The 14,292-nt window shown below is 37.6% G+C and overlaps 1 protein-coding gene across 1 annotated transcript in view; it reads left to right on the top strand.

Annotated features, from left to right (window-relative positions):
* The first annotated feature begins 2,259 nt into the window (after positions 1-2,259).
* wdr11 (WD repeat domain 11) overlaps positions 2,260-14,292 on the top strand; it is a 32,457-nt gene continuing 20,424 nt past the window's right edge. Inside the window, exons 1-11 of the mRNA XM_089012374.1 lie at positions 2,260-2,429; positions 3,215-3,326; positions 4,498-4,651; positions 5,686-5,859; positions 5,943-6,144; positions 7,504-7,669; positions 9,459-9,570; positions 10,720-10,918; positions 12,632-12,732; positions 13,296-13,472; positions 13,993-14,077. Of these exons, the coding sequence (XP_088868500.1) occupies positions 2,344-2,429; positions 3,215-3,326; positions 4,498-4,651; positions 5,686-5,859; positions 5,943-6,144; positions 7,504-7,669; positions 9,459-9,570; positions 10,720-10,918; positions 12,632-12,732; positions 13,296-13,472; positions 13,993-14,077 (1,568 nt within the window). The 5' untranslated portion in view covers positions 2,260-2,343. The remainder of the gene's footprint in view (positions 2,430-3,214; positions 3,327-4,497; positions 4,652-5,685; positions 5,860-5,942; positions 6,145-7,503; positions 7,670-9,458; positions 9,571-10,719; positions 10,919-12,631; positions 12,733-13,295; positions 13,473-13,992; positions 14,078-14,292) is intronic.

The raw sequence follows: 14,292 nt of genomic DNA, 5'->3' as shown, positions 1-14,292 counted from the left end.
TATGGGCCACTTTTGTAATCCCCTTTCATCATGTTTACTCGCAAGTGCTTTATGTCTTAATGACTTGTTGGCAAACGGCTTCACAAATGATGATTACTATTTTCAATGGCTACTAATAATAATGAGTCTTTTTTGAACATGGAAAAGATACAATTTCATTGTGTATCCAAATCACTTCAGGGTGATTTGAAAAAAAAAAACCTCAAATAATTTAATATCGTTGGAAAGTTAATCACATTTTTATGAAGGTTAGTCATCTCCATTATTAAGTTTGGGCTATTTTTTATAGCTTGTTTTTCTCAAACAACAAGACGCGATGACATCCTGCAACAAAATCTGCACTTACTGCAGATGTTGCTTGGATACGTTTATACTCCCTTGACATGTTATTATACAAATGCCTGTTTTTTTGGTTTGCACTCTGTTGCTGAAAGTTGCTTTACTGGATGGGTCATTTCAGACTAATCTCTTTCGGAACATAATGTGAATATGTACTTTAAAGGCAGAATGAGAAGAGACTCCAATTACCAGTCTTGTTTATATGTGAACACTATTTAACGGCATACAAAGTAATTCAAAGCGCCACATGCTCACTGTCTCATTATTATTTCTAAGAATTTCCCAAAATGCATCACTTCCCCGCTGTGAAGTTATTATTCAGCGTATGTGTATAATGACTCTTTTTACTGTTACAAAGCACCAATTTAGATTCCCTTTCATAGCCACAGATGGGGTGGAAACAGTGCTGTCGACGACAAAGATGATAATTCCTTTACTTGACAACTCATTTAGACTTCATTAATAATAGCTTTGATGTGCCAGATGGTCAGTAATTGGCGTCATGATAAAAGAAAACCACACTTGCCATAACTCATTGTGACATCCACTCCAGGAACATAAATGATGATTGTTTGAAATATTGGATACAAAGTTGTTTATATTTTACAAACATATGGTCCATGTGGAGATGCCAAAGCAGTTCCTCAGCTGCATCAAACTTAGGTAACCTGTGAGGTACTTGCGGTGATTTTTTTAGTCATTGCTTCCCTCCTGTATGTCTTGTTTGTTCTTATTGCTGTGTGTTTGCTGGGGGAATGCACCTCACATAAAGATCAAGACATGGCATGCAGCAATGGTAGAAATGAGAGTATGGGGACTCACAGTAGCCATGGTGGCCATGGAGGTCTTTCAGCGTTTATAATTAGGTCTATTTTTAGAGGAAGATAAAACAGAGAATTGCTGAATTTCTTAATCATAGAAATGTATGTGGGAACAATTATGATGACCTCTGACATTAAGGGTTATAAACGTTTCTCTGCTTTTCACAGAATTATTTGGTTATGAGAAACAATTAATATAATTTTGAAACACACTTCTATTGAGTTTCATTATGAATTAAAAAAAATACACAAGTGTAAGCTAATAGTTTAACATGTTTGATGTGTAAAAACATATTGAAAGCCACATTAAAAATACAGACTAACTTCTACACATAATTAGGATATAAAAACTGAAAATGGCACAAACGGACGCACGTGTACACGCACACACACCGCGTAACTGTAATGTGATGTCCTCACATCCTTGAATGGAAGTTGCAAAGTCCCAAATTAGAGAAGACAGACCTGAAAAAAGACACATTTTGACGTTATCTCTGATATTGGGGAATCGGAGACAAATAAATAAACAGATGAACAATAAATAAAAAAATAAAACAAATAAATACATGAACAAATAAATAAAAGAATGAATGAATCAATGAATGAACCAATAAACAAACAAAAAATAAACAAATAAATACATGACGAAATAAATTAACAAAACAGAAAGAATGAATCAATGAATCAATGAATGAATGAAGGAATAAATCAGTGAATAAATCGATAAACAAATACAAACAAACAAAAACACAAATGAACGAATGAGTGCATGAATGAATGAACGAACGAACGAACGAATGAATGAATGAATGAATGAATGAATGAATGAATGAATGAATGAATGAATCGATCAATCAATCAATGAAAATAAAAGCAATGTGGTACACATTGCAAAGGAGCGAGGCGGTTTGCGTATGATGCAGTGATGTATTCCCTGCAGAATCCTCATTCATTATTTTTTTTTTTCACCTCAGAGTTTTTCACCAAGAGAAGTTCTTTTTTTATTTAAAGATTACATTTGGAACTCTTACGCTGTCGGGGTTTGCTCCCGCACGACTCAGTTTTCTACAGCACGCTTCCACTTCCTGTTCTAGTCCAAAGCATATCTCATCCAGGAAGCTCGTCAACTGTCACAGCTTTCGACCGGCAAACGTCAATGACGTGCAAGCAGTGATCAATAATTATGATTCCATACACTGTCAACATCAAACTCGCGGCTCGGACGTTGACTGGCACCCTAAATTTGCAGAATAAGACCGCCGTAGATTGGTGAGTTCTGCACTCTTCTGTTAGCATGCATCGATACATTGATTTGAGACGACAATGTTTACAATTTTTTTTCCTCATTGTGTTGCTCTCCGGATATTTTTTTTCCTTTATGTAGTACTCTTAGTAGGAGTGTTAATAAGCGTGGACCATTATGTATTTTGACAAAGATGTCGAAAGGAACTGCACGCAGAACGGTTCGTGTCATGTGATCGGCATTTTCCTTCCTGGGCCTGATGATTTATGCCCTTGGCCTCGATATAAACAATATCAATTTAAATGAATTTGTAGATGAATGTTATTCCACTCACCACCCATAGATGTTCACGCGTATTTGGGGCAGTCTTGCACCATGCTGATATTTTCCTTTAAATGTCAACACAACGCACTGACTTTTTATCTTTTCGGAATAAGGTTGCATGCATTACGCAATTAATTGTTTGTGTCAACTTGCTTTTATTAGGATCATTTTTACAAAGAGTGTTGACATTTTGTCCAAGTTAACTTTCCTCCTTCATCTCGACAAAATGCTAAATGGTCAAGAGTAACCTGACAAGCAGTACCAGCAAATAATATTCCGTGACTATTTGACATAGATTTACTTCACATTATTTACCTTGTGTTTGGATTTTTTTTGTTCTTAACTGTACTATAGACATTCACGTAGACATGTGTGGTACCCATCCCCCAAACGTATCTTCTCTAGCTTTCTCTAGATCAAATATTTCTGCACTACACGTCATTTCTTACACACATCCTCTCCATCGTTGATTTTATTTGTTGTGTAGGGGCTGGCAGGGGTTGATAGCTCAAGGATGTCACTCGAGTATTCTCATTATTGATCCAAAGACATCACAGACCATTCAAGTGCTGGAGAAACACAAAGCCAATGTGGTCAAGGTAAGGTCTTCCTAAATTACATGGCTACAAACACAAATATATGTCTGTTATCCTAAAATAACTTGTAATAGGTTATTTTTCCTTCAAGTTGGATTTTTATTGATATGGGCAAAGACGATGTGCAATATAACAATATTCAGTATATCGTTGTGTATTATGAAAAATACCTACATTGCAACATAACTGTAATGTTTAGCCTTATGTGTTGAGTATTGTATGGCACGAATGTAGCGTTTATGGTAGTAGCGCGACAACAGTTGCCTTTCTACTGCAGCATTCTTTTGCCTCATGCTCTCTGCATGACTGACCCACAGTTAATCCAATTTTTACATGAGTGTAACAGCTGTATTTAGTGTCCATCCATTAGTCATCCTTGGAGAGGGGCATGTAGGAATGATATGTTAAAGAAGTATATTTTGTGTTTCTTTGGTCACTTATGAGCTATGGTGAAGCGATTATTTTTTTTTATTGTTATATATATTTTTTAAAGAGAAACCTATACATACATAGATACTGTGTATATATACAGTATGTGGATATATATTTATATATATATATATATATATATATATATATATATATATATATATATATATATATATATATATATATATATATATAAATAGATATACACATCCTGTATATATACAGTATCTATCTATGTATAGGTTAAACAATTATATATACATATATATATATATATATGTGTATATATATATGTGTATATATATATATATGTATATATAGATACTGTATATATACAGGATGTGTATATCTATATCAATTTTTTCAATATATATAAATATATATACTATCTTTTTTTTGCAAATATATATATATATATATATATATATATATATATATATATATATATATATATATATATATATATATATATATATATATATATATATTACTGTATATATCTTCAGTTTATTTTCATAGCAATTAAATGCTCATCTTGTCTCTTGCATCCATCTTGCAAGTAAAAATCCGATATGCAACGAAATGCACGATGGCAACGCAATTGGATAAGTGCTTGTCATGCCTCCGCAACGCACTTTATATATCACAGCAGAAACTGAGTTTGCCTCTGAACCTCAAGTATTTATATGCCATTATCACTTTCATCAAGTGCTTCCAGTCATAAAAATAATGTTCCTTCTTGCAGGTAAAGTGGTCAAGAGAAAATTACTACCATAACTTGAGCTCGCCCTACTGTTTGCGACTGGCCTCCGGAGATGCCTCTGGAAAGATAATCGTGTGGGATGTTGTTAGTGGCACTGCTCATTGTGAGATCCAAGAGCATTCCAAACCCATCCAGGGTAAGATATCATTGCCACCCATCCCCATTTTTTATAGCGGCCTGAATTGATTGTACATGTATATCCTAGCGCTGGACATTACCCAAGCAAGATCAGTCAAGAAAGCAATCTATTGTGTCAAGTATGTCTTCAAGGACAACCGACGTCACTTTTTTGTTTTTTAACTGACACTAGAAAAACGTTTTATAGCATCTAAAATACCCCAAACACGCAGTCTGATATTTTTAGTCAAATGCAAAACACCAATAAAAATGGCTTAAAGTGTCCAAAATCTGCAAAAAATGGAGCTGCGAATTGGGCATTTTCAGAAAGTCCCGCACCCAATTCGTGACATCACGCCAAGACGTCTTGCATTGCTAGTGAATCAAAACAATGGCTTCAGATTCTGAGAATATGCTTTCTTGTTACACATCCAGTTATGAATATGATTCAAATAGTTCTGAAGAGGAAAGCATACATGTTTGCAATCGATTAAAGAATTTATTTTTGCCATTTGAGGCAACATTGGGAAAGAATCTCACCCAAAAAAAAGAGGCACAAAATGGCGACCTCCTGTGGCCACCTCAGTTTGCACAGGCTGATAAATTCCTTACATGGAGCTTGGATGCCCTCTTCTGGCCTCCTGGCAGCTTTTGGGTGCAACACAAGGTCCGCAGACCAAACAGGTACAGCAAAATACATTGACGTGATGGAAGGACCGTCTTTTTTACGGTCAAGGGCAGTCCTTTAGTAACGTCACGTACGGACTCGTCACCAATTCAAAAACAAGACTTCCTGAATATTCAGCGCGAGTCTTAATACGTAAAATATAGATATATGCGGTGGAATCTTTGTAAAATACGCTCAGTCGAAGTCATTTGAAGCCATTTTACAAATTATGGACACAACTTGTCCGGAGACATCGGTTGTCCTTTAAGTTGTGTGTGATTTGTTTTCATTACAGTGCTATTGATCATCGCTTCTATATGTCCTGCTGCAAACACTGCATTCATCTGCATTCCTGTCCTTATCTGGCTTCCGCAATTTTCTTTCAGATTTGGAGTGGCTCTGGAATCAAGATGTGTCCCGTGATCTGTTGTTGGCTGTGCATCCACCAAACTACATTGTTCTATGGAACGGAGACACGGGAACTAAGCTGTGGAAGAAAAGCTATGCTGAAAACATTCTGTCTTTTTCTTTTGACCCGTTTGACCCATCCAACATGGCATGTATGTACATTGATCAATACTGTGTAATTTGCGAACACGCGATCTCTATTGAAAAATGTACATTTGATATGTTTTTTTTTTAGTGCTAACGAGCGAAGGAATAGTCTTCATCACAGACTTTTCCCACGCGAAACCACCAGGAAGTGCAGGCAAGAAGGTTTACATTGCAAGCCCTCACGCAAGCCCCGCCCACGCCAAACCGGCACCCACAGCGGCTCCGCCCCCTACGGGTGCCAAGAAGGCTCTCAACAAGGTCAAAGTGCTAATCACCAATGAAAAGCCCACGTAAGAGCCATCAGCTTTCATTCAGCAGCGAATACATTGACAATATCCTGTTGATTTAACTCATTCACTGCCATTCACAAATTTATTCGGGAATTGAGAATATGACGTAGAGCGCCATTCCCCATTTTGTACGGGTTTTGTTTTTTTCATGCTTGGGTGCCGATAAAGCGCTGGCCAAGGGCTCTGGCAATGTTTTTCCCTTCAACAAGGGGGCAGCATTTCCCTTCTTTCCGTGTTAGCGCTTTCTTCCACCTTCAGCTGCTGTTCAAGCGCTATATAAACCACTATGTATGTATTGCATTGAATTTTGGACAGCCGCCCTCATTAAAAGCTCATATAACTCCAGACCCATATCATTTAAGAATTAACTCTTTTTTTCTGATGAAAGATGAGAGTCTAAGATTTCTTACGCTGCATTGAATGTTTATATAGTCCTAAATCGCAATATTCTGTGGGTCCTGGAATTCGAGTGACAATGACAAAAACCCTGGAACTGGAGTCAACACACTTTTGCACGACTCGCAGTGAATGAGTTAATGATTAACTAGTTTTCAAATTTGAAGTAAAATATAATGACTTATTGTGGTTTACATGGAACAATTTGAAACTTTAGTTCGGACCTTAGCAAGCCTAATGGCCGTTGACTTGCTTGATTTGCTTTCGCGGACCGAATTTAATGATGTGGTGGACCAGATTTGGCCCTCGGGCCTTGACTTTGACACCTGTGATTTAAAAGCACAAATAAAGTTATCGTTTAATATTTCTAAGGATTTAGAACATATATGAAAGTGCATCCTTGGTTTTGTATATATGAAGGCTGAGGTATTTGATTTGGGAAAATTCACTCTAACTGTAAAGAACAGCACAAATGGGGACCAAATGGATCGACCAGTTCAACTATTCATATTCACTTTAAGAATCTGAAGATGTCGTCCATATTATTTCCACTGTTACATACAACACAATGCAATACACTACATATTGATGTATAAATAATAATAATAATAATAATAATTCATTTAATTTCTAACCGCCTTTCAAAACTCTCAAGGACACTTTATATAGCGCTTTAACAACAGCTGAAGCTGTAACAAATCTGTGTACCATCTGTAGCTTAGTGGATCACATCCTGTAGCAGACTTTTGTGTAGCTGCTGTGAGTTCACTTCACATTAGTTCAAATTGTTTTCTGCCTTTCACCTTGAATTCAGCGTCGATAGGCTCCGGCCACGCACCCCCGCCCCCCTCGAGTCGTCTATAGAATAGCAATATAGAATCAAAGCACCATCCAGGTATAGAAATTGTGATTCTTTCACACACTGAGTTTCTCTTGTGTCCCATTTGTCCTTGTGATTCGTAGCGCAGAGGTGGTAACGTTGAACGACTGCCTGCAGCTGTCTTACCTGCCATCGAAAAGGAACCACATGTTGCTGCTTTATCCCCGAGAGATTCTCATCCTTGACTTGGAGCTCAGCCAAACTGTGGGTGTTGTCGCCATTGAGCGTTCTGGAGTACCCTTCATCCAGGTAAAGCTCTTCAAATATAAACACCTATAAAATTGGTGTCAGTGGGTTTTTATGCATGTAACATCACATATATGCCAATTACATTGCTTAGTCAATGCCAGCATGTTTCTCCTGGTGCGCCGTCTTCCTCCAGTCACTGAAGACTTTAAGTTGTCCCTACGTGTGAATGTCAGCGCGAACTCTTTCAACAGTAGCCAAAATGGAACTGTATAGTGCCACTTAGCAGTTTTTTTTTGACAACGATACTAGTGCAGCGTGTTCTACCGGAAACAAATTCCTTGTGTGTTCTACATACTTGGCAATAAAGATGATTCTGATTCTGATTCTGATTCTGATGGTTGTTGGTCGACATTCGGGTGAGGATGCGTATGGTGTTTTGCGGGTGTCGCATTTTGTTATACGTCACCTCGTGACAGACAATCGGCTGCGGTCACACACAGCGTACAAATAAACCCAAATTATTGCTGCATTGTTTAGTACACACTTCTAAAATAAAATGTTTGTTTAAATTACTTTCAAATTGTTTTAAAATTATTTATTATATATTGTCAATACATTTATTGTACAGTATATTATATATTGTTCATAATATATTATATATTGTAATATATTGCAAAATATACAAATGATTGCCGCTTTTCATATATTGCAATCATTAAAAAAATAATGTGTATTATATAATAATAATAATAATAATAATAATAATAATAATAATAATAATAATAATAATAATAATAATAATAACCTCGTGTTGCACCCAAAAGCCGGCAGAAGAGGGCTTCCAAGCTCCATATACGGAATTTAGCAGCCTGTGGAAACGGAGGTGGCCACAGGAGGTCGCCATTTTGTGCCTCTTTTTCGATGAGACATTTCCTCTCAATGTTGCCTCAAAATGACAGGGAATAACTTCTTTAATCGATTGCAAACATGTATGCTTTCCTCTTCAGGACTATTTGAATCATATTCATAACTGGATGTGTTACAAGAAAGCATATTCTCCGAATCTGAAGCCATTGTTTTGATTCTCCAGTTATGCAAGACGTCTTGCACTGACGTCACAAACTGGGGGCGGGACTTTCTGAAAATGCCCAATTCACAGCTCAATTTTTTTGCAGATTTTGGGCACTACGTCATTTTTATTGGTGTTTTGCATTTGAATAAAAATATCATACTGCGTATTTTGAGTATTTTAGATGACGTCACTTTTTTGTTTTTTAACTGACATCAGAAAAACGAGAATGCGTCTTTTTTACGTTCCTTTAGTGACGTCACGTACGGACTCATCACCAACTCAAAGACAAGACCTCCGGAGTATTCAGCACAAGTCTTCAGATGTAAAATATAGCTATATGCGGTGGAATCTTTATAAAATACGCTCAGTAGAAGTCATTTCAAGCCATTTTACAAATTATGGACACAACTTTTCCGGAGACGTCGGTTGTCCTTACATACTTATGTAAGCCTTAAACATACATTCCATTCAAAATATAACACTGAAGCAACTTATAAACAAATTCACCTTACGAACAACCGTTCAGAACATATCTCGTTCGTAAGTTGGGGCGCGTCTGTACTTACTTCTGCTGTTGTATATATTGCTTTTTTTTACTGCTCAGTGCAGGTATACCATGATAGTTTGTGTCTGCTATCTATGGAACGAGTGCCACTAGAAGTTATTTGTAAAGCTTCCAAACCCGTGAACATGAACGCATTTAGCTATTGACAATAAGAAGGTGGCAAAATCGCCAATCATCACTTGATCCTCCTTTACCTCAATTGTGTGTCTCAGGTGATCCCCTGCGCCCAGAGGGATGCTTTGTACTGCCTCCACGAAAACGGCTGCATCACCCTTCGTGTGTGCCGTTCCACCACAGCTCTTGAAGATGGATCAGCAGCAACGGGTATGCCTCCCTCTGGTACATGCCGTGGGTGCCGTTTGGACTGTGTTCACTAACAACGCTAACTCACAACGTTACCTTCCCCTCTTCATTTATTAAGCCGTTGTATAGTTCATTCAGTGCCTGAAGCCTTTTTTCTCAATGCTCCAGTGGGCGTTCAGAGTCTTACTATCTCATTTATCTTCAGTTTAGGGTTGCAGGCCTATACGAGTCGATTGTCTCAGCGAATGTCTCTCTCTTCCTCACTTCTTTTCATGCTTCCCTGACATTTTCTTTTATGAGTCTCGCACACCCACTTTTAAACGCACATTTCTTTTCTTGATACTTATCTCACTAAACCCTCTCGCTTTATTATCCGACTCACATTTCCCCCTCACACTTGGCTTTTCAACTTTCTACTTGAATTTATCCTTTTGCCTTTTTCCCCACAGCTTTCATTATGCTTCCCATTCACCCATCCTTCTTTGTCTTCTTTTCAGTCACACTTAGATCATCATTACAGTGAGACCTCAATTTACGAACTTAATTGGTTCCCAGACAGAGTGTGTAATGCGAAAAGTGTGTATCTCAAAATAAATTTCCCATAGGAATCATTGAAATGGGAATAATCCGTTCCCGGGTGTCCATAAAATATACTTTTTAACTAAATAAGCCTTAAAACTACACACAACATACCTTATTCTATGTATAATAAATGTGCTATTGTGTTGTAATGAAAGAAATACACTGCATTGTATCATAAAGTCACTTTATTTACATTTGTGATGGTCATTGATGGCTTGATGGAATGGTGTTGGAGGTCGAAGGTCAAAGGGAATTACTGTTTGGAAAGAGAGGCACATTACATGAGGACTGTAATTAAAGAAATAAACTGTGCTGTAAAATAAAGTTTTATTTACCTTTTTGATGGTCGTTGATGGCTTATGGAAGGAGAGTCACCTTCCATAAGGACTGTTGGTAACTTAACCTCTGGTGCTGTTCGGTCGTGTGCTTCCGCCGAAGATCACTCTCCAGCCGTGGTGGGTGTGTATTATGAAAATAGTGCTTATTATAAGGTTTAATTTTCAGAAATTTGACGTTTGTAAGATGAAAAGTTTGTAAGATAAGGTGTTTGTAAGTTGAGGTCTCACTGTATTTATTTTTCTTTCTCAGACTCTGAACAAAATGCCCAGGAACTTGCATATGACCTCCGCTCTCAGTGTGATGCTATCCGGGTCACCAAGACCGTCCGGCCATATCGCATGGTTATCTGCCCCGTCAATGAAAACAGCGCCGCTCTCATGGTCAGCGATGGTAGAGTCATGCTATGGGAGCTCAAAGCCTTCACAGGCAGAGCTACTGCCAATCCAAGGTACACTAGTGCGCGTACACACACACACACACACACACACACACACACACACACACACACACACAGCTCAATATTTCCTGCAGTCACACTTATTTACAAGCACATGATTGAAACGAAGGTAAGGAGGGAACAGTAAGAGGCACGCTACTTTTTTCAGTCTCCTTGAATAAACTTCCCTAAAAACGGCATAATCCCCTGACCTAAATTTAGGCTTCTTAGTGACTGTCACAGGTAGGCCAGGCAAGGACGTACTCTATCTCACTTTCCTTTGATAAAGGATTCCCAAGCCTCTGTTGAGGATTCGTGACTGTGGATCTCATTTTTCTATTTTTCCCTACTATCAAGTTAATATGGGTGAATATGTCCCAGCAGCATAAACTAAAAATGTATGTCTTGCTTTACTTTATGATATCACTGCCTCATTTCAATAAATCTTTGAATTCTTTTGTTTTCTGTTGGATGAAGAAGAAGCAGTTCACGTGAAACTAAATGACAGGCTAATGTTTGTGCATTATTGAACAGTCAACAACTGTAAAGTGACCTTGAGAGTTTTGAAAGGTGCTTATAAATGAAATTTATTATTATTATTATTATTATTATTATTATTATACCATATGAATACCAAAGACATGTATGGTTTAGTTCAGATAAATGTTATGGTAATTTATCATTTTTTGTTATGTTTACACACATTGACAGCGAGATTCCCCGGATGTTGTTTTGCTTGATTTAAGAGCATTCATTTTATTTTATACTTTACATGTTAAAACCTGTTGGTACGGTATCACCAATTCTTTTCTTTACGGAGCAATGAAGTGAACCAGTGGCGGGCCGTGGATTTCATCGGTAGGCCTTCAGTAGTGCTATGTCTGAATCAATCCAGATTGAATAAAGTGGGGTGTGATTGATTCAAATTCCACGATAGGGTACCATGAGCCTGGAAACATCTGATCGACCTTTCTTCATGATGTCCATTTTTTTCTTGAAAAGCCCGTCTTAAAAATGGCTTTAACAATAATTCTCCAACCAAATCCATTTCTTCTCCTTCAGCCTTTGCGGGTTGACAAAACTGCTATTAAATCAACACAATATATTTGCGTGTGCAGCTCGCTACCGATACAGTGTGCTAGCTCTGGCCAGTATGCTCTTATCACAGGCTAGTGATACTATGATTGGCTAGTCACTAACTAGCCAATGTCAGACGTTAACCAGCGCCTTTAAGAAAGCGTTGGTACCCCGTTTGGGTGGCTCAAAATTTGATTGGTTAGAGCAACAGTTTGATTGACAGGGCCCATAGAATTGATTGTGAAGGTATCCAGGTAGATTTCTGACCCTCGTAAGAAAAGGAGGCTGAAATGTGATGGGTTCAATGTTTAAATGCGAAAACACACATCTGGAAGCAGCGCAACAGTGATAAAGTAATGAAAGGAAGCTGAAAGACAATTTGGAATTATTTAACAAGAATTCATGGGCAAAATATAATTAACATCAGTGGCTGATTCAGATATTTTAGCCCAACAGAGAAGGCTTTGCAGGCCTTGACGGTCTGCCACTGGTTAAATCCTTTAAAATCATGATGACTTGGTCAATTGAGAAAAAAAAATCCTGATAGTAAAAGGATCACTTCCCATCATGATCTTGGTTTGAATAGTGAATGCATGTCGTACTTTTATGTAATTGGATTCATATTTGACTTTGCCATATGTGTTTCAGTTCAGGATTGTCCCCACTCTACTCTCCGGTGTCCTTTTGTGGCGCTCCGCTGGCTCCAAACCAAAAGCATATTCAAAATCTCTCCCTCAACAGCATGATAGGTACGACTGCACGCCATCACCTGCACCGTTTTGTGTCAACATTGTACACCTTGTTCTATCATGTTCTTTGTGTTATTTGATGTTTGTGGACAACAGCCGGCTGGAGACACGCCAAACCAATGTCTGCTATAAACAACCCTTATCTTATTCACATTGCCTGTTGAGGATTTTGGCACTGGCGTAAATTCCATTTACAAGCGTTATTTTCAGTTTTTTTCTCCTAATGTTGAGCGAGGGGAAGAAAAGAAAATAAATGTCAGATGTTTAAGATAGATAACCGTGGATGTTTCAGTCGTTTAAAAATACAATGGGCATGAACATGTAAAATCTAAAAACATTCTTTGTGCTACATTTTATAATTACGATCATTGCTGTACATTTAATAAGTGAAACAGGTAGAGTTTAGTGGGTGATTAATAATGATGCTTTGTGAACCACACAAACATTTACACCTGCTAAGGTTGACAATTTATTCAGTTCATTTTTTTCACTAAGATTTTAGCAAACAAAGTAAGGTCGGAATATTTCAATTTCAGTTAATGGTGTATTATTTTTCTCTCAAGGTCAAACTTTAATAGCGGGCGAGGCCCCTCTTCCATCCTCCAACCAACAAGAAGTCCAGCTGAAGTTTCTTTTGACTGGTCTTCTATCTGGCTTGCCGCTGCCACCCTTTGCCATCCGCATGTGTCCACCTCTGACAACCAAAAACATCAACCACTACCAACCCATGCTGGCTGTTGGTAGGTTATGTTACAAACACACACTTGTTTGCTAATGTATACATACATATTTTCACTCTGATTTTTCGTTCCTTCTGGTTTTGTTAAAATGAACACTACCTGCTTGAAATAAAGAACAAAATATATGTAAGGTGAAATTGCATGAGAAGTTTTTATTTCAGGGTGGATTTGCTTTGAATTAGACCAATAATACATTGTGTTCTCAAATGCGGTATGGATTTTTTTCATTGTGTTTTTTTTTATTGCCTGCCTCTGTTTAATTAGTTTTTTTTTTAAAGAAAAAGCAGGATAACCATCTACACTCAGTTTCAGATTACCCATTTGACTATATTTAAACTACCATACTTAAACTACTTACTCTCACTAAATCATTCTTTAAAATTTAAACACACATACAAATTAGGCAAAATGTTTTTTTATTGGAATTCAATTCATCTTTTTTGTGGAGGTAGACAAATATTTTCATTTTTTGGTGCATTGTTATTCTTTATCTTTCTTGTTGCTTTTTGTGTCTTGTCAGGCACCAGTAATGGGTCTGTACTGGTGTACAACCTTACCAGTGGTCTTCTCCACAAAGAGCTCAGTGTGCATTCTTGTGAAGTCAGGTAAGATGTGGAGCCACTGTGCACATTGTATGTGTGTGGAAATGTCAGGTATTTTAGTACTAGCGACACAGATGTACACCAACACATGATTGCATATAATGTTAGTCTGAGTTTAATGTCCCACAAAGACGTTGCGTATGACACCAAAGTGTCTCCCAGGATATTTCTGTACTGCTGTGTATAGTACTGCTCTTGGTGAAGAGTCCTTCATGCTA

The sequence above is a fragment of the Hippocampus bargibanti genome, linkage group LG13 (genome assembly GCF_051943395.1).
Source record: "Hippocampus bargibanti isolate YZ-2025 linkage group LG13, ASM5194339v1, whole genome shotgun sequence".
Taxonomy (NCBI): domain Eukaryota; kingdom Metazoa; phylum Chordata; class Actinopteri; order Syngnathiformes; family Syngnathidae; genus Hippocampus; species Hippocampus bargibanti.
Note: the sequence above shows the minus strand (reverse complement) of the source record. Positions and strands in the feature narration are given on the sequence as shown.